The sequence below is a fragment of the Bactrocera tryoni genome, chromosome 1 (assembly GCF_016617805.1).
Source record: "Bactrocera tryoni isolate S06 chromosome 1, CSIRO_BtryS06_freeze2, whole genome shotgun sequence".
In the NCBI taxonomy this organism is placed as follows: Eukaryota; Metazoa; Arthropoda; class Insecta; order Diptera; family Tephritidae; genus Bactrocera; species Bactrocera tryoni.
Genome location: NC_052499.1, coordinates 76,331,447 through 76,350,905, shown reverse-complemented (window position 1 = coordinate 76,350,905; position 19,459 = coordinate 76,331,447). Strand labels below are relative to the sequence as shown.

The 19,459-nt window shown below is 35.3% G+C and overlaps 2 protein-coding genes and 3 non-coding genes across 5 annotated transcripts in view; 1 reads left to right on the top strand and 4 right to left on the bottom strand.

Annotated features, from left to right (window-relative positions):
- Window positions 1-347: 347 nt before the first annotated feature.
- Window positions 348-420, bottom strand: Trnak-cuu. The gene has a single exon. It is a non-coding gene; the product is annotated as a tRNA-Lys (tRNA).
- A 1,182-nt stretch (window positions 421-1,602) lies between these two features.
- On the top strand, window positions 1,603-3,214 carry LOC120766591 (serine--tRNA synthetase-like protein Slimp). Its single transcript, XM_040092195.1, has 2 exons — window positions 1,603-2,037; window positions 2,110-3,214. The coding sequence occupies exons 1-2, from the start codon at window positions 1,717-1,719 to the stop codon at window positions 3,190-3,192; spliced, it is 1,404 nt and encodes a 467-aa protein (XP_039948129.1). The 5' UTR covers window positions 1,603-1,716; the 3' UTR covers window positions 3,193-3,214.
- Window positions 3,215-4,113: 899 nt separating this feature from the next.
- Window positions 4,114-19,459, bottom strand: part of LOC120767607 (transcription factor IIIB 90 kDa subunit) — a 40,834-nt gene continuing 25,488 nt past the window's right edge. The window contains exons 3-7 of the mRNA XM_040093760.1: window positions 8,648-8,797; window positions 5,843-6,069; window positions 4,741-5,495; window positions 4,556-4,680; window positions 4,114-4,495 (exon numbers count right to left, since the gene is read on the bottom strand). Of these exons, the coding sequence (XP_039949694.1) occupies window positions 4,353-4,495; window positions 4,556-4,680; window positions 4,741-5,495; window positions 5,843-6,069; window positions 8,648-8,797 (1,400 nt within the window). The 3' untranslated portion in view covers window positions 4,114-4,352. The remainder of the gene's footprint in view (window positions 4,496-4,555; window positions 4,681-4,740; window positions 5,496-5,842; window positions 6,070-8,647; window positions 8,798-19,459) is intronic.
- Trnak-cuu lies at window positions 5,619-5,691 on the bottom strand. The gene has a single exon. It is a non-coding gene; the product is annotated as a tRNA-Lys (tRNA).
- On the bottom strand, window positions 6,309-6,381 carry Trnak-uuu. Its single transcript has one exon. It is a non-coding gene; the product is annotated as a tRNA-Lys (tRNA).

Here is a 19,459-nt window from a genome sequence, read left to right as displayed (position 1 = left end):
GTTTCTGAACGTAGTTCTTTCATGAAAAATCATTATAAAAATATCCGTAAACTTTTTGAAGAAAACCTATAGGTATCTCTATTTGTCAAGGCCTGACTGCCATCATCTCGTGTTAACTACAGAAGAAAGAAAGGCACGTTGAGTGTCTGTCATGTAAACGAGATACTATATTTGTACATATGTATATACATAGCAAGAAACAACAATCAATCAAGCGATATTGAAATAGTTGTGTATTTTAAACATTAAAAAAATATGAGCTCAGTAAACGAAGCAAATTTTATAAACTTAAACTTTTTACCTACATAATAATATGTATTATTCAATAAAAGAAAAATATTATTTTGCGCCCAACGTGGGGCTCGAACCCACGACCCTGAGATTAAGAGTCTCATGCTCTACCGACTGAGCTAGCCGGGCAGTTGAGTTGATTGTGTCAAATCCATTAATTCAAATCCCACTGAGCGAGAAGCAAGTTAATAATCTCAATTTAATTTTGTTGATCACTTCCATTTATAGATCAGCATTGTGCTGCCATATCGACTAAGAAGTTAACCTCAAAATATTATATATAAACACGTGAAAATAAAGTAATGAAAACCTGAATATTATATATATGTTTATATATAAATATCAAGAATAAATAAAATGACATAATATGTAGTTGTAGATATGTAGCAATAGCAACAAGCATTTATAAGATAATTTAAACTTGCAAAATTTTAAATATCTCCATCAAAAGTTACACTAAATTAGTAACCACTTCAACCCTGCTGGTTTTTCATTCGCTTTGAATGGAATATGAGCTAAGAAGTACAACTGATTTCCTGAAAATGATTAAAAAAATCTATGCAAAAATAAGATTAATTAATAAATAATTAGTAAGAGGTATAATTAGTTCCTGAATTACCAGTTTTATTTCAATTCACTTGATGCTCTGTTATACCCACGAATATTGTCTCAATTATTGCGGCGATATAGACACGCCATAAGTATTATTTACCAGATATGTATGTATGTATACGAAATCTGTTTTCTTCTTTTCAGTCGGGGCGTTTTATACGTGGCGGGTCTCAAACCCAGCGCACAACCCTCCGAGAACTTTCCTCTTTTCGTACACTTCTACACATGGCTCCATCTCCCACGACGATATTGACATAGTTCGGGGAATTAGGAGACAGTGGCTACTACATGGCTAGGTCATGTCGTCTAAATGGATAAAAAACACTTCAGCTCTGAGAGTAATGGACGTAGTACCCGCCGGGGGAAGCAGAAGAAGAGAAAAACCTCTACTCCGTTGGAAAAACCAGGTGGAGAAGGACCTGGCTACACTTGGAATATTCAATTAGCAGGTAAATCTGGTAAATTTGATTGTATATTATTATGATTATTCTTTTTGTATTTGTATTCTTTATTAATTTTTAAATTCAAAACTTTTCGAAATTACTAATAAATCATTAATATTACTTCATATTCACAAAATAAACCTAATATTAACAAAGCTTAATACAATATTGTCCAAAATATTTGTTTTTATTTTTCAGTAACACCATCTGGCAACACGGCATTTCAGAATTGCGTAAACAATAATCAGCTGTTCTCATTGCGTATCCTGCAAACACGAGCATTTCATTTTAGTTGACAAAAAACATAATACTTATGTTTATTGTATAAAAGTAAATGTGAATTTTATAGTCACACACAAATAATAAGACAATGGTGCATTTGCTTAGATATACTACGAAATATTTGTTAAAAAATGCTCAACAGCTGCCAATTAAGCGAAGCATTTCTGCGCTCTATATAACCGGTGATAAGGCGAAAAAGAACTATGCACCACTTCAGCCGTACATGGATTTTGAGGCGACACTCAACCAACAAGAACCATTGGAAGAAAGCATAAAAGCACGTAAATTGCAGATAAATCTAGATGAATTAAAGACAAAATATGCGAAATTTCAAAGTATGAAAAAACAAATAAAGCAAGTGGAGGAAGAACGTGAGTCAGTATCGAAAAAACTGAAGGAGCTAAATAAAGTATGTGGAAAGCGGTATGAAAGTGTGCGCAAATTCATTAAAATATATATTTATTTTAATTTTTTTTTTCAGCTGGACACGGCCACAAAAGAAATCGAGCAATTGAAGGAGAAGGGAGTGAGTTTGCGTAATGCTTTGAAGTCACTTAAGGCAGAAAATTATCCAATTGAAGAAGACTTTGTACACTCATTTCTAAATTTGCCAAACCATTTGCACCCGCGATGTCCACAAGGCAATGTTGAGAAGTTGCTTTACCGCAGTCCAACTCCACGGTGTGAAGAGCAGCGCCCCACGCATTTGGCCAATAAAGAACTCATACGTTTCTTCAACAATAATCGCTACTATATGTTAGGCACACTAGCAGAATTCGATGTATACAGCATGCAAGCGTTGACGAATTATTACGTGAAAAAAGGTGGTTTCTTACAAATGGCTAACCCGGACTTTGCGCGTCTGGTGCTTTTAGAGGCGAGTGCAACACCTTTGGAAAAATATCACTTGGTGAAAGAGGAGGATTTAATCAGTGAAGTTAACCGTGCATATTTAACCGGTGGTGCAACTTTTGAAGGTTTCTTAGCAGCTTTTGCGCGTCTGGTGGTTTTTCCTAAATCCTTACCTATACCTATGGTGGCTCCCGGTAGAAGTTACGTGAAAGTAGCAAATAAAGAAGGGCAAGTTGAAAATCTTTTCACTGCCACACAAACAAATGCTGTGCAAACGTTTGTTGCCACCAAAAGTGCAGACGAGGCAGAGGAGCAAATGGATAAGATCTTAAATTTAGCCGTAGATTTCTACAAAGAATTGGGTGTGCATTTTCGTGTTATCTATGAGGACGCGAGTGCGTTAACTAATGCCGAATGCCTACGCGCAAGCATACAAATATACTCACCGGCAGAACAACGTTACATATGTGTGGGAAATGTTAGCAACTATGGTGATTTCGTGTCGAAACGTATAATGTTTTGTATTCGTGAAAATAAAGGCTATACTTTTCCACATATAGTGAGCGGCAATGTGCTGCACGTAACGCGACTAATCGCTTTATTATTGGAAAATGGTGTGAATCTCGAGAACTGTAGGCTGCTCGGTGATCCAGATAGTGAAAAGAGAGATGTAAATGCAGCTGTCAATGAATTCAAAGATTTATTTAAATAAAAAGGTGTTGAGTAAAAACGCATTTAGTGAAGTTTTTCATGGTATATATGGTCTGTTAAGTTTTTTACCATATAGAAAATGGAAATGGTGACTAAATCATAAAATGGTGAAAGATGATGAAAGTGCTGTTTACATTCAAGTTTATTTCAAAGAAATTTATTTGATTATATAGTCGACACGCTGCGCTGATTCCCATGAAAAGTTTTTAATTTCTTTATTTTTATTCTAGATTCATAATAAAACTGCCAAACTGAACTAAATAAATTAAAAAACTAATATAATTTATAATAAATTATTAAGATAAATATACGATTAGCATATAAAATCATTATTTGCTTTCCAAATAAACTTAAATAAAAATAATTAAATTTTTTATGTTTAAATTAATTTTAAGAAAAATGATACAAACAAAATTATCCAAAAAAATTTTAAACAAAATTATCAAAAAAAAATTATATTTTAAACGAAATTATAAAAAAAATATTTAACACAAAATTATTAAAAAAAAACAATATTTTAAACAAAATTTTATGTTATAATTACTTTCTCTTTGATTACCTTATTTACCAAAATGCCGTATGGCAGAGAAAAAACTTGTTGAAAGGCAAATCTCGCGTTCGGCTAAAATTCTATATTGTGACACCAGGCGTGCAGAAATGCACAATTAATAACAAACACCTCACCTGCAACCTACACACGCTGCGCTTAATGCGCGCCTGGGAAGTTCCCAATGGCACTAGCAATGCATTCTTGTGCGCAGCAATGATTGAGAGTTGTTAAAAGTAACATACTTTTAGGCGCTCCCAAAATGCATATCACAGGGTCCTTGTGACTATGTTATTATAAGAAAAATTTTATATTTTTTTGTTTGTAATTAAATATTAGCATATTTATTTGAAAATGCACTTGTTTGTGGCGTCCATATTAATATTTATACTAGATACTGCTGCGCTTTAAAGTAAGTCAAATGCAGAATACATGAGGGATCCCCAGATAATTTTTTTCACGTCACGTGATCATATTAAGAAAATTTCTAGGCAATAATAGCTAATTGTATATAAATATTTCTAGTATATAAGTGAGTTAGCTTCCATATTCGCCCGTATAATATATGTTACTCCATAGCCTTCTAATAGGAAGCAAATATGCCCAAATGGCAGTCAATAGTCGTCATAGCCATAGTAATCGTCTTCTTCGCCATCGTTCAGCATATCCTTCAGCGAGGAATATTCACGTTCCGGTTCCGGCTCCACCTCAGCATCGCCGTCGGCGTCAGCATCATCGACGAACTCATCCAAGTCATCTGCGTAAAAAATTAACCGTTATTAATACATGAAAATTCAAGTAATGGCCAATTGCTCACCATTCTCGACAACCACCGGCTCCTGCTTCGTTGGTGTCGCCACTTCTTCTGCCACGGGCAGACCCATCTCTAATTTAGGCACTTTGGCTGCCGGTCCACCAATTGTGTAAGCTGGTTTTGCGCGACTGAAGAAAAATAATTAAAAATTTGCAATTGCAAAATTACATTAAAAGTTCAGAACCCACCTATTTTTCTGCTTAATCGGCCCCGTTTCAATGATTGGCACATTTTTCACGTCCAAAGCTTCGTTTGCCGCAACCTCTGCGGCTGTCGTGCTGGCAGCAGTTACGCTACCTTCCGTCAGCGTACGCAAAATATCATAATTGATTTTGCTTGAGATCTTCTTTTCCTGCAGCATTTTCTCGATAGCCTCCCCTGCGCTAGTTGAGGGACCGATCGGTTTACGGCGTGGCCGTCGCTTTTTCTTCTCCGGCTTACCCTCTTCGCGTTCTTTGGCCAGACGCTCCTCCTTTTCGCGCATTTCTTTCAAATACTCGGCATTTAATGCATTCCACATGTTGTTTTTGTACTCCGCCTCTTCGTGCGTGAGTATGTAATTGTTGATTTCCTCGTCGTCTAGTCCTTCCAGGTCTAAGTCCTCCATTACATCATTCTCTTTGGCCTTTTCCACTTCCAGCAGTTCGCTCGGTGCTGGACGGCACATAGACTCGATGTCCGGCTTAAGACCGCTTAGCACAATTTTCTTTGTTTTTTGTGGTCCCATAACATCGGGGGTATCAGCGAGGCATTCTTTGATGGCCTCGAGATTGGACTCTTCAATGAAGTTCGCCGATTCGACTTCTTCGAAATTGGTGTCGGTTCCTATGTCGCCAAGACCACCAGTCAGACGTTTGATGGTGTTCTTTTGTATGCGCTTAAGATCCTTTTCGAGATGTGTATCTATTTCCTTTTGCAATTTGGATAACTCATGTTCGCCAATCTGTGAAGGATATAAGTTTTATTAGTAAGAGCAATTTATATTGGAATATATTTATACTAGAAATAGTGAGTAAATTAGAAAAAAAATATTAAAATTTAGAGAAATTAATCAAAAAATATATTTCGCCCAACGTGGGGCTCGAACCCACGACCCTGAGATTAAGAGTCTCATGCTCTACCGACTGAGCTAGCCGGGCACTTACAAACACTTTGTCCAATATGACACATCAATGTCAGGTAATGCTTTTAAGTTTATTCTTAAGTGACACGATCATTTAGGAAAATTAGATTCATAACGGGAACCACAAATGCTCAATGTACGAAATCATAACTTTAAATAAAACTCACATCTTTAATGCGATCGCGATCCTTTTTCCGTGCCGCCTTGAAAGCGGGTGGATCTTGTTCCGCTTCCAGATCGACAGACATGAATTCATCCAAAGTGAGTGCGCTGGAGGGTGTGTCCGCGAATTCAATTAAGCGCTTGCGCACTGTAGACTCGTGTATTTTCACGATGCCCACAATGTCGAGGATCGTGCGGCTGAACTCGTGCATGCGTGCGGCGATCAGCAGAGCTACAATTAAACGTAATGAAATAGTTTAGTGATTGATTGTTGAAAGATGTTTATTTAGTGCTCTTTTAGATAATTACTTTAGTCTTCATACAAGGAAGCATAAGGAATGCATAAGTTTTACTTTTTACTCATAAATTTCCTACAGATTCTTTACTTTTAATTAACATTCATTTTCAATATGCCTATTTCAATTATTTCTTCTTCTTCATCTTATATTCAATTAATAAAAAATTTGTTATCGCCCGAGCAGGGACTTGAACCCTGGACCCTTGGATTAAAAGTCCAATGCTCTACCGACTGAGCTACCCGGGCACATGTCTGCATAGGCAATTCTATTTGTTAAGAACGCGGAGTGATGAGTCATATTTAGTCATTTTTCTTGTCATTTTCATTTTGCCTAAACAATTTCAAATTTATAGAACTGCAAACTCGTGAACTACTTATAAGTATTTGGTATGAATGTGTGTCCAATTTATGAGTTTTTGTTCACACAGACATATTTTCGGCAAAATGTAATATTTACATATATGTATATTTGCTACTACAAAATAATAGGTAGATAAAACTAAAAAACATATTTGAATGGTTTTGGCATTTTTTTGAGAAAATTTCCCATATGTATATGTATATGTAAGTATATCCTCACCTAAAATGCAAAATAACGTAACATCACTTTTCATAAGTTTAAAGGCGAAGGAAAAACGTTATAATAAAAACAACTCATGTTGAAACAAAATTTGAGTTTGGGTTATAGAATGGTTATATGTATATTGGTTATTATATCTGGTTGGAATGATAATAATCAATATACATATTTATTACTAATTAAAAATAAGACAACAGGAATACGTAGAAGTTTTGAAGAGCTTTGAAAACCTTCTAACTCGGGTTTATTTTTCATCATTGTACTTTTTCAACCCCATACATGTTTAGGAAAACAAATTAGTTTAACATTGACACTGATTTTCCTTTATAAGTATTATGAACTTTTACCAAGAACACCGAACGTACATATAATAAAAGCGACAAGAGAATCAATGCCAATCGATACCTATAACGATTGTTTCGTCTGAGTAGAAACGCCGGCAAGTCGCTTAACACATGAGAACCAATACACGAAAGCATAATAAAAGCGGTATTTTATTCCAAAGCTAGAAACATCATAATCAATGAAGTTGACGCGTCAACTGAACTACAGGCACTGGATTGGAACACCCATGGAAGTCTGAGAGAGGCCGCCAATAAACTACGTTGAATATAGATACTTACAAAAAGAAATCGATGAATGTGAACAAACATGGATGAAATAAAGATGCTAGCAAGAAAACAAAAAATGTATAAAAGTCATGACAATAAAATTTCTTGGGCAGGTAGATAAGTATATGTATAACGTATTGATATATTGAAAAGTTTGATTTTGAAAATTTTTGAGTTGTGTCTTCTGAAAATGATCACTTTACCGATACTCACAAGAAAAAGTCTAACAGTGTGATATCGTATGATCTTAGGCGCCAATCGACGGGCTCAAAACGTGATTTTTATCTGCTCACCGAAGAGTTCTCTCACTAAATCTATTGATTTATGCCATGTGTGGGAAGTGGGGCCCTTTTGTTCAAACCAAAGTAACGCGTCGCCGAGATCACGAGCTTCAATTTCAGGTATCAAATAGTTGGTTACGTTTTCACCGATATCATTTTTCAAGAAATATGGATCGATGATTCCACAAAACCGTTGTTTTTCCTGGATAAAATGGCAGCTATTGAATCTTTTCAGGCTCTTCGCCCCAAATGGCGCAATTTTACTTGTTTACATAATAAGCCATAAATTCATCACTGAACAAAATTTGGCTCCAAAATGTTTTTGTACGCTTTCAATATAAGATCTCGACATAAAATGCTCCAGGTCGTTTCATACGTCAGTCCGAGTTGCTATAATAGGCGCCGAATCGACTCTCCACGGTCTTCGTGTACACTCTCAACTACGGCTGCTATATTTCACTGATTATGTTGACCATGATTTGGACGTGAATTTTCGTAATAATGTTGAACGATTTTTAAACGTTCTTCAGGCAAAAGTCCTTGATGAAACGCCAAACAATACTGAACCAAAATAACATGACAGCTTGACACAACTCACGCGTGATCTCTCAAAAAAAGGCTATTAAAAAGAGTACTTTTACTGGGATCAGCCGTTATAATGATTCGCGGCTTTTTGTCTTTATGCCGAATACAAACTTTTGTATTTGTCAAAAGAATTTCTTTTGCGTTTTCTTTTTTATATTTCTTAGAAGAAATTTAAAATTGCTATGGATACCAAGGAACTGGGAAACGTATACTGCAAAATGTGTATATGTATGTACATATGTATATATACATATATCTATGTGTTGGTATGCAACCATATAAAAATATGCCCACAGTCCTATCAATCCAATTAATGGCCTTCCGCAAAACAACCGGTAAAGCAATCCAATTTAAACGCAACATGTTGCGCTATAAATAGATGAGCGACTCAAATATTTGCATACATGTATACTCTTATAGGTTAAGTATGCATAAAATCGCGATCATAAACCTACCTGCGCCACACAAACCGGTCGGTCGGCGACCCGAGTGCAACGAATCCTTCTTCATGCGTTGGACAATGCGCAAAGCGGTCATGGAGACCTCATGGGTTTTGGCGCCGAACTGCAATTTATTGGCGAAGCGCATAATGTATAAGCAGGGATCTAGAAGAGAAAACAACAAGAAAGGAGCGTGGTTAATTGAGGAAATGAAAAATATATTTAGAAGTTTAAAATATATACAAATGAGCGGAGAAGGAAGTAAATGCGGAAATTGATTTTTAAGGCAATAAAAAAGTTTAAAATCGATATACAAAGGCACAAAAGAAAATGCGAAAAATAAAAAAACTTAAATTCAATATAAAAGTCACAAAAGAAAATGCTATTAGTAAGCGCTATAAGAGCCATTTGAGACAAAAAAGAATAATAGAAAATATATTTGTGTTGTATAATAAGCAAATTTTATGGTAAAATGTTATAAGTTTTCTCAATATTATCTACACATATTGCAGATTTTAGTAAGTCAACAAAAAAAAAATCAAAATTTAACAGCTATTCACCTTAAATTTGCCGCTGTCTGTCAAACGTGTAAAAGACAAGCCGAGACAAGTAAAGAATTTGACCTTGAAATATCAACAAAAATACTCGTAGTCGTCAAGGCATTCACTCGTACGACGACACGCCGCTATGGCCGGCGGACCAACCCACCGGACAGGCCGCCTGTCAGTGAAAGAGCAACTTGCTCAAGCAAGCTGCCGTCTGTGATGACGTGCAGCAGTGCGCGGGCCGGTTTGCAGTGAACGCTTAATCCAAGCTGAGTTTGAAATTTCGCTGCCGACTCTTGGCTACAGTCGCAGCCGCTGTTGGCGACGCAAAAAGTCTTGAACCCGATCTTGAGCAAGTGCACTGTCGGCAGCCCGCCGCCGAATCAAATACGTGTGCAACAGCAAGCGAAAGGAATGCTGCAGCAACGAATACTGGTTTTGCATTTTTTCGTCTGCTGGGTGTTTTATCTTTAATATTTTTTGTTTTTGATGTTTTGTAAATTAATCGCAGCAAAATGTGTGTGTAAAAGTAGTGATTAAAATGTCAGTGATTAATTTACAGAAAAAAATATCAAAAAATTTTTAGAGGCAATGAAATAATTAATTTGAATATCGATATCGATAATAATACATATGTATGTATGTTATATAGTAATCTTTGTTTGTATATAATGTGCATGAGTCGAGCACAAAACGAAAGACTTACGCAACAAACTCGCATTCAAAGCAACCATCAAGTGATATTCAATACTCACACGCCGGCCGGTGGGAACCGCAAAAAGTCATATTTATTATTGTTTACACGAAATTTCGCAAATACGTTTTTATGCCTTTGTGTTGTTGTTGTAGATTTTTCACGGCTTCGTACTTTAATTTTCAAACTAAGTATTTGTTTTGTATGTAGTTTGAACTAAAAAATGGGACAGTAAATTTATGCAAATACGCGTATAGGATACAGGGTGCGATATCGGTTATGTGGGTATAGAAATATTGAAAAACTTAATATATTTTGATATACTCTTTATGTGGACATGAAAGTTTGAGCAAAAAAAAAGTAAGCTCATTAATAGTCTGTTGATTACTAGCCTATATTTTGCTTTTAAAATAAGCCCACAAAAAGAACTCAGCGTTAGTAAAACCTGGAGATCTGTGTGACCCGTAGACGTCAGCTCTTTTTGACATCAGTCTCATTCAGAGAATTTTTGTGGTAGAAATGATGGTTTCGGTGCATACATTAGCTTACTTTTTGGTTACGAAATAGCATTACATTGATTACGAATGAAGTTCTGCTCTGGGATTACTAGTGCGAAGTAGGCTCTTTGTTTAACCCTGCTATCTAAAAACAAATTTCTTTAGCGCCTCATTTCGGTTGTATTTTAATGTTTATATCCGGATATAAAAGATGACGCACTCTTTATGCACATACAAATCTAAGTTGACGCTTACGTTGAATAGGTTAGGTAGCGGTGCATGTGAAACAAGTAAAGCGTTTTAAGCCGTGAAAGAAGTAGGCGTTATGAAGTAATAAGCAATAATATAGCGGACGCGTTTTATATTTTTTTTTATAGAAGAAACAACAAAGTAATACAAAATCATATTTTAATTTGTTGGCAGTATGTGGTAAAAATATATAAGATTTATATAAATTAAAGAAAAAATATTGTAAAAAGGTCATTATTAAAGCTTGCGAAAGCTTCAAATCGAACTTCTTTGTTGTTGATAACATGATATACCAAACATATACCGAAGAAGAAATAGTTCTGTGAATAAACCATTCATCTCATGTTCATAGATATAGATACCCACTCGACTTTTTTTTAGAATGGCAAAGGCTTACTGTTGTCTACTTTTTTCTCATACGACTTTTTTGAAACTAACTATTAATTAAGAGATTAAGAGGTTACGTGGGTTTACGGGTTTAAAAAAATGTTTTTTTTTTGTCTTATTAAATTCTAAATTCCTCTGGAATATTGTCCTAAATTTTCAATATGATCCGAGTAACAGTTTCGGAGATACAGCCTTGAGAACTTGTGCGCTCGAGGCTAGCTAGGCTAAATGCCCCGACTTTAAAGGCGTTTTTCTCGAAACTATTTTTTTGTAGTCGGTTGGCAAATTTCTCGAGAACTACTCAACCGATCTTTTGCACAGGTCTTTGAGATACAATTTTCAAGGCTTTGGACTCAGGATTTTTTTTCGAGTACAACTACAAATTGTCGCAAAATCGAATTTTCAGTTTCTTGTTTTTATCTTCGTCCAAGTTCTTAGTCAAGGTTTTAACTAAAACACGTTTTTTTCCCTTTAGATGATCCTGTAAGGAATTATTCTGCCAACACGGCCGCATCTCTCTTCCGACGGGTCACCGGTAATAATAATTCTAATAAAGTATTTAATTTTTTATAGGAGAAAAAAACTTTTGAAAAAAGTCTGTTAACCCCTTAAATTGCAGTCACTCATTGTTTGGACTCCCTATCCGTGTCACTATTTCTAACTGAATCAAGTGGTTCTGTCGCATGTTTAACAGTTTATTTGGATTCTTATATCTTAGACACATGATTGATAAAATTTAAAATTAAATATTAAGGTGGGTGGTGTTTTTTTCTACAAAAGTGGGAGTACTTCGATTTATAATAATTTTTTTTTCTTTTATTCTAAAATTCACAAGAATTTTTCTTTATTTTAAAATAATCAAATTTTAACCGATTATATCTTTTACGCGGTTACGTTTACAAAAAATCGTTGTAGATCTTTTTTGAAGACCATTCAACTTTCTACAAATATACAAAAATATTTTTTTCAAGTAGTTGCAAGCTAGATAAAAATTTTTCTAAAAACTTATAAGTATAATACTTGGAGAGCCCTTCTTAATGGTGTCTAGCTACCAATTTTTCGAAAAAAAATTCGGGTTTTTGGCCAACCCTAATGTATATATATTCATATATACAATACTTACATATATAAGAAGTACAATGTATATAATTCCTTATTTTATTTCAAAGAACAACAAATAACCACTCAAAGCGGAAACATTCGTTCACCTACTCGAATGTGCTTTTTCATGTTCTTGTACCAGCATCGAAAACCATAATCTAAACTGACCTTGCGCAACAATAGTACTTGATCCAATGACACACATACATACAAACATACAACTACAGAGGCATATTGGCAGCCCATTGGTCACAGTAATAATTTTATCTCTCTTTAATGACTTTTGGTCCGCCGCAATTTGCTCTGCGCACGCACAAATTAATCCAAGCCCAAACAAAGCAAAGTTGTGCTCGATTCTAACGCGCATATATTTATTAGCAAATATTTGCTTTAATTCTTCGACTTTAGTAGCGCGTTTTAAGCAAAGAGCAGCAAACAGCGCAGCCTCCAAAGAACACAAATCTCTACCTTTGTTGTTGTTTTATTGTTGGAGTATTTGACTTGCTGCGTGCGTGTCAAACTCTCATGCATATGATTGAATTTTTCAGGGTCACCACCGTAGCTGCAGCAGCAGCACAAGCAAATGTAGCAAAGAACAGCGTTGGCAGCTGATCGCTACCAGTTGGAATGCATTTGTTTCGAAAGAAATACAAAATAAATTGAAATTTTGCTTTAGACAATATTTAGAAAAAAGTCTATCACTTTCTGTAGATGTGTCTGCACCGCTATTATTAGTAATGTGCTTAACGGTAATTTTTTATGTAAGTTAAAATCATGTTTGGAAAAGAAGCAATTATTGAAATCCATTAGAATAACGGCGTTAAACCCGTTTCTATTAAATGTAATTATGCATAAATTTGGGCAATTGACTCACAATTGTCTTGTAAACTGGAATTGGTTTGCATTTCACTGATTTGCTTCGTTAATAATGAAGCAGATACCATAAATTTCGCTTAAATGATTATTAAACCCACACGGCGACACTTTATAAAAAAAAACACATATATATATTTCGTTTTTTAATTTCGGTGTAATTGATTTTAAAATCAAAAACAAGATATTTTTGCGCATTTAAACCGTGTCTTTTTTTGTGTTAGAGATGCGCGTGATATTAAATAATTGACCTTGATCGTATCCATACTAAAATTTAAAGAAGTTTATGAAACATTTTAATTGGTGATTTTCTCGGAATTGTATAGAAATCCCAGCCTCTTCACAAATATTCGTAGACTTTCTCAAATTCACCTAACGTAGTAGTTTCAAAACAACGCGTAAATAAGTTTCGAATATGTTTTTAGTTTCTATATATCACTCTGTTGAAGTTCCTCAGCCTGTGAATGTTCTTCAAATTATGCTAAAATCATAATTTTTTCTTCGCAAAATCTTTATAAACTATATATTATTACTAGCACTGAAAACTATGAACGATTCGAAAAGTTCCCGCAGCCTGTTCCCAAAATGCCTGACGGACATCAAGGAACACAGCAGAGCAGTAATTCTTATTTTCCATAGCATCAGCTGTAAAGCGTTCTTCCCTATTCCATTGTTCAAATGTGCCATGAAATTTTCTGAAGCAAAACTGTTGATTCGGAACAAGCAGTTTGTCTTCCTACATCGGCAAAAGCTTGCGTAAAAATATTATTTCGAATACTTTGTAGATAACTACCAGTAGACTAATTGGTCGCTAAGAATTAACCAGATGTTAAGGTTTTTCGGGTTTAGGAATATCCTCAGCTCATTTCCATTGCGATGGGAAATGAAAAGTTCTGAGCATTCCGTTAAAAAAATAATTATAATACTGTGGAAATTATTATTGGAAATAATGTGCTCTTATTCTTTTTATTATTTTATTGAAAAAAAAACGAAACAAAACATTGTTTTAATTAATTTTAATTTTGATATTAAAATATTATATGATTTATGAGTTGACAAGAAAAATTCATTGAATTAATAATACAAATTATTTACAAAGCCGTTAACTGGCAATAAAATTATATCTATATTCTAACTAACGCTTTCAACAATACAAATTAAAAATTGATTGAGTTTTAGTAGAAAGTAAATCTCACAGTAGAAAGGTGAAATATTGCGCAGAAAGACAAAATATTTTTTTCATATTTTCTCGTCTCAAAAATATTTGTTTTTGCAATATTCAGTAAAAGTAGGCAATATCTTTTAACCTAAAAAGTTCTAAACAATTTTTCGCACATTTATTCGCCAAAAATCAATGTGTTAAACTTATTGCTGCTTAATTAAAAAGTCATAAAATTATCGGCATAAGCTGAAGTCAGTGATGCAATCGTTGCCACTTAGCATTTGATGAAATAAAAAATTGTGACGTAATGAAGAAGTGCTGACGGAGAACGAGGAGGTGTTGCGCTGACGAAGTGAAGATGAGGTGGCATTAAAAAGCCATTAGTAAATATGGCACTTCGAACAGCATTTGAAATGTCATCATATTAGCACATACATACATACAAACAAATGTATGTATATATATTTTTTATTTATGTATATAATGAATATTGATGCATATTAATTGCAATGATTGAGCATTATAAAACAAAAAATGTTCTTTTTGCCTGAATTTATTAAAGTTAATAAAAATTTAGAATTTAAAAAAGAAATTTTATTGAAGAAATGCAGTCACAAATATTTAGAAGGAAAGCGAAGCGTACGGAACCTAGGAAAGTAAGCGCGCTCGCAAGTTCATTTTAGATCAACAGCTGCCACGGACAGGCTGACCGAACAACGCAAGGAAATGTTCGCTACTTGAATACTTATCGAATTAGAGCGTAGTGAGTTGTACTAAAATGCAGAAACTTCAACGACAGCATCAATGTCAGCAGCAGTCGCCGTTGCAGCTGCAGCAGGAAGAGCCAGTGGCAACACTAGCTTTTTTGTGAGCTAACTAAATGAGCGTTTGAGCGCCTCAAAGTATGTCAAGCATTTGACGGGCTTTTTGGCAAGCGCAGCCGCTACTTGAAGCATTCGCTGACAAGCGTTCAACGCTAAACGCCTGCCACAATTACACTTAACTCAGCAATATGTAAGTACATAAGCAGGTATATACATATATATCCAAGTACATAAAATGCAAGCCGGCGGATACTGCGCACAGCTTTAGTTAGACTTCAACTTCGTTTGTTTAGTTGGTGAATGTGCGCATGCGTTGCTCATTTAGACAGGCAGCGGTCAGTCAGCCACTCAACCAGCCAGCAGCAAGCACCACCCTGCTGTGCCATTGGCAATAAATGAATTTACTCATTTGAACTTTTGGCGCTAAGTGAGCTGAAGTGCCCAGCAGGCGCCGTCAGCCATCAACATCATTTGCAGTTACATCAAGTTGCAACAATCCAAAGTGGCAGTGGCAATATGTTTTCACCAGCGCGCTGCACACAAGCACAAATCCAGCAAACTTACTGCAGAGCACTGCAACACACACTTTCGTGTTCGTCGTCAACTTCGCTTCTTTCTTTGGGAAGCGTTGTGGCGGAAAAAGTTTCTAGCTTTTTTTACTGCTCCTTCGTTGCAACAAAAATGCGCGGAGCTTGTAAGCAGTTAACAGTTTTGTTGCAAATTGATTGCAGCCATTGTAAATTGAATGTTGTAAACAAGCAGCACAAGTCAAATCAGCCAAGCAGTTTATAGTTTATGGCGGGGGGTTTGTGTAGGATATTAGCTGAGTGGCAACAAATTTGCAAACAATTTGTTGAGGGAGAACTCAAATTAAGCAGAGCTCAGAAATGAAAAGTTATGACCCAGTTTTTTCGACTCCCTTGTATTTGTGTAAATTTTTACTATGCCAGCAGTTCAATTATTTCGATTTCTTTTGATTGAAACCGAAAAGTTAGTTGAATTTAGTGCAAGTTCAAGTAGCAAAATTTTGGATTTCCTAATTAGGCTACCATTGAAGGAATAACTCTATTTGATATTTGCGAACTTTTAATAAATATTCTTTGCATTGAGTTTTCAAGGTTAGTGTTGAATTATGATTTCTACTGAAAAACGCATAGGAAGAAATAAATATATGTTTGTCTTTCTGAAGTACATTCGGCGATTTTTACGATGAGAGCAATTATTCAACAAAGAAGTTCCATTAAATTTTGTGTGCGGATTCAAATTTCTGGTGTCGCAACCTTCAGAATGTTAGAGAATGCCTTCGGTGATAATTTTTTGTTGCAAGCAAGTGTTTTTAATTGGTACAAATTATTCAAAAAAGGTCGAGAACGCGTTGACGAAGAATCAACTGATGATCAATACATCAATAAAATAAAGGAATTGGTGCTTGAGAATCGAGGATTAACAGTCAGAGAACTTACTGGCATCGCTGGAATATCGAAAGGATGAGTGAAAACCATTTGGAAGATCATTTGGGTCTAAAAAAAGTGTAAGCACAACTGGTTCCAAAATCACTAAATTTTTTCGAAAAATAGCGTGGCGTTAACGGCTTTAAAACAATGCTTTAAGACTACTAGGATGTCATAAAACATATTATTACTAGCGATGAGTATTCGTTCTATGCTTATGATTTGGAAACACCCGATCAATCGACCGAAAATCGCGGCAAAGGTGAGCCGAAACTGAAAAAAACCACTTCAAAGCAGGTCAAAATCAAGGTTATGTTGACAGCTTTCTTCGATTATCGAAGTGTAGTGCACCCCGAATTCCAACCGACCAAACTGTCAACAAGGAATACTCTTTCGGGGGTTTGCGTTGTTTGCGCGAAGCTTTTTGTTAAGAGAGTCCGGAATTATGGGCCAAAAACTTTTGGTTTTTGCACCAGGATAATGCACCGTCGACTACTGCATTGATTCTTCGTGAGTTTTTCGCCGAATTTTTAATCAATAGCGCGCCGCAATCACCGTATTCGCCTGATTTAGCTCCGTGCGTTTTCTGATTATTTAGCAAACCCAAACGACCGCTCCGGGAAAACCGTTTTGAGTCAATTAAAGACATGAATGTGAATCACTATTCCGGAAAATGACATTAACAACTGTTTCGAGGATTGGAAAAAACGTTGGCGCAAGTGTGTTGGGACCTAATGGGATTACCACACTTTGAGAGAGACGTTATAGATTTTGAGGAATAAATTAAAAATTTATAAATTATGAACAAGGTGTTACTATTTTTTGCTCATAGTAGTATTAAGCTTAGCACGAAGTTTGTAACACTCAAAAAGAAACATTCGAGACCCTACAAGGTATATACAGTGAGTACAAAAAGTGTTCACCTAATGCACATTTTACTTTACCCATTGAACTTCATCCAAATATGGCAACGTTTAAAGAAATATTTTTTGCTGTTATACTTGTATATCATCGATATTATAGTTTTCAAGTCCACTGTAGTTGATTTCCATGATTATATAAATTTTATTAAATACTTTGAAAATCCATAAGGCCACCTGAGCAATAGAGGTAAAGTGGCAATTGAAGTTTAATAATTAATAAATTGTGGGGCCTTCTTTAGCTTTTATGACTGCTTTTATACAGTCAGGCATACAGTTAATCAGATGATTAGTTCAATTAGATTATAAAATCTCGAGAAAAGCTGTTCGAAACTAGTTCAACTTGAGTCTAGTGTTCATTTATTACGGGTTCTCTTTGAGCAATTAATCGTTTTTTTTTATAATCACCCATAAACTTCGGATTCATATCAAATTTAAATTCCCATAAATTCATATCGTGTGACCACTCCATAATCCCAATCTCGTTATTTTCCAAAGAAGATGCGGGCGCGATGTTTAAGACCATTGTCTTGCATGTAAAATAAATCACCCTAGAAAGCCAATATGGCCCGTAGCCCTCATTATCCCATTGATTCGACGTAGTTTTCCTTCCACACCGCCACAGAAGCAATCTCACACCATAAGTGAACCAACTCCGAATTTAAATGTGTCCTATCCTATCCGTAGGATCGCATCGCTTGTCATTCCATATTCAAATGCGTCCATCTGAAATAATACGATTAATTTTCGTTTCGTCGAACCAAATTTCTTTTTTCAGCGGTTTGCTTTTCCAGTTCTTGTGTCCTTTCGCAAATTTCTATCTAAGAGTCTGCGTATTTATCGAAACTGACGATATCGGGCGACTATTGCATATAGCTGACATATAAACTGAACGATCGGCATCAAGTGCCTGTGTGAAAAACTTTTTTATTTGATGAGGATTTCACGAAATTCGGCACGAAGACCTAAACAGTGTTTAGAAATGTAGCAAAAACAACCAAACTTGAACAAACTAATTGGAGGGGTTTTAACTAGTCATCGTCTAATCGTATCAGTGTCCTTGCGCGATGCTTAGAAATCTTACTGGACGTCAGTTAAAGAGTCCTAAACATTATTGAGATGATTCCAAAAGGCTTTATTGATGCATGAGACGCTTATAAGTTTTTTTGGCTTCAAAAAGAACTGGGTTTTTTTCATGCCAAGTCTCTCCAAAATCTCCAAGCAATTTAAGTGGCTAAGGTTAGTTTAACGTAACATTACTTAAAGAAAAACGACTAATAATTGCTGATTATAATTAAATTTATTCCTCCCATTAAACGAAAATTATAGCAATATGCAAATTATTTAATTTAATAAGGTAGGCTTAAAATATAAAACCAATAAATACGGGCATAAGTGATAAACCCAATTACCAATTTGTAGAGTTAATTGTGCGGACTTTAGTTGGTTTATATGCAAGTAAATATCAAGGTTTCAATTAATAGCAAAGATTATCGCATTCGACATGCATTTGAACATGTTTTACACCTCCGAAGATAGTGTAGCGGAGCGTGAATCAAAGAGAGGTGGTAGAGAAGCAGTGAACGTTGCCAAAGGCAGCCCGGCAAAAGGTAAATTATGTAAAACGCTAAAGATAGGTGGAGATGTGCTAATTTGACTAAGTAATCATTAGTAATGATAGCAGAAACTGAAAATTTTATGGGCAATGAAACAAAAACAACAACGTGGAGGAAAGTAAACAAACGTTGAGACGCAGCGGAAATGTTCGGATGTATGTAGGTATATACAAATGTATTTAATGGGCTTGCTGGGTGATTGCTAAACAGTAGCTTAGGAGTGTAGACAGCAGAGGTGGTGCAGCGTAACGTATGCGTGTCGTCGCGTCTACAATCAGCTGTGAAATGGACAGTGTTGCCAAGTAAATATTATATACCATTTGCATCGTATTTTTTATTACTTATTTTTACCTTTTTGGGGATAAAAAGAAGCTTACCAAGTTTTTGGTTTTCTATAAAATAAATCTGATTTACTAAATACTAATATTTAAAAAATAATACACTCGTAACTATTTCGACTAGTCCAAATCTACATAATTTCGGACAATTAGATGTTTTATCAACTTAA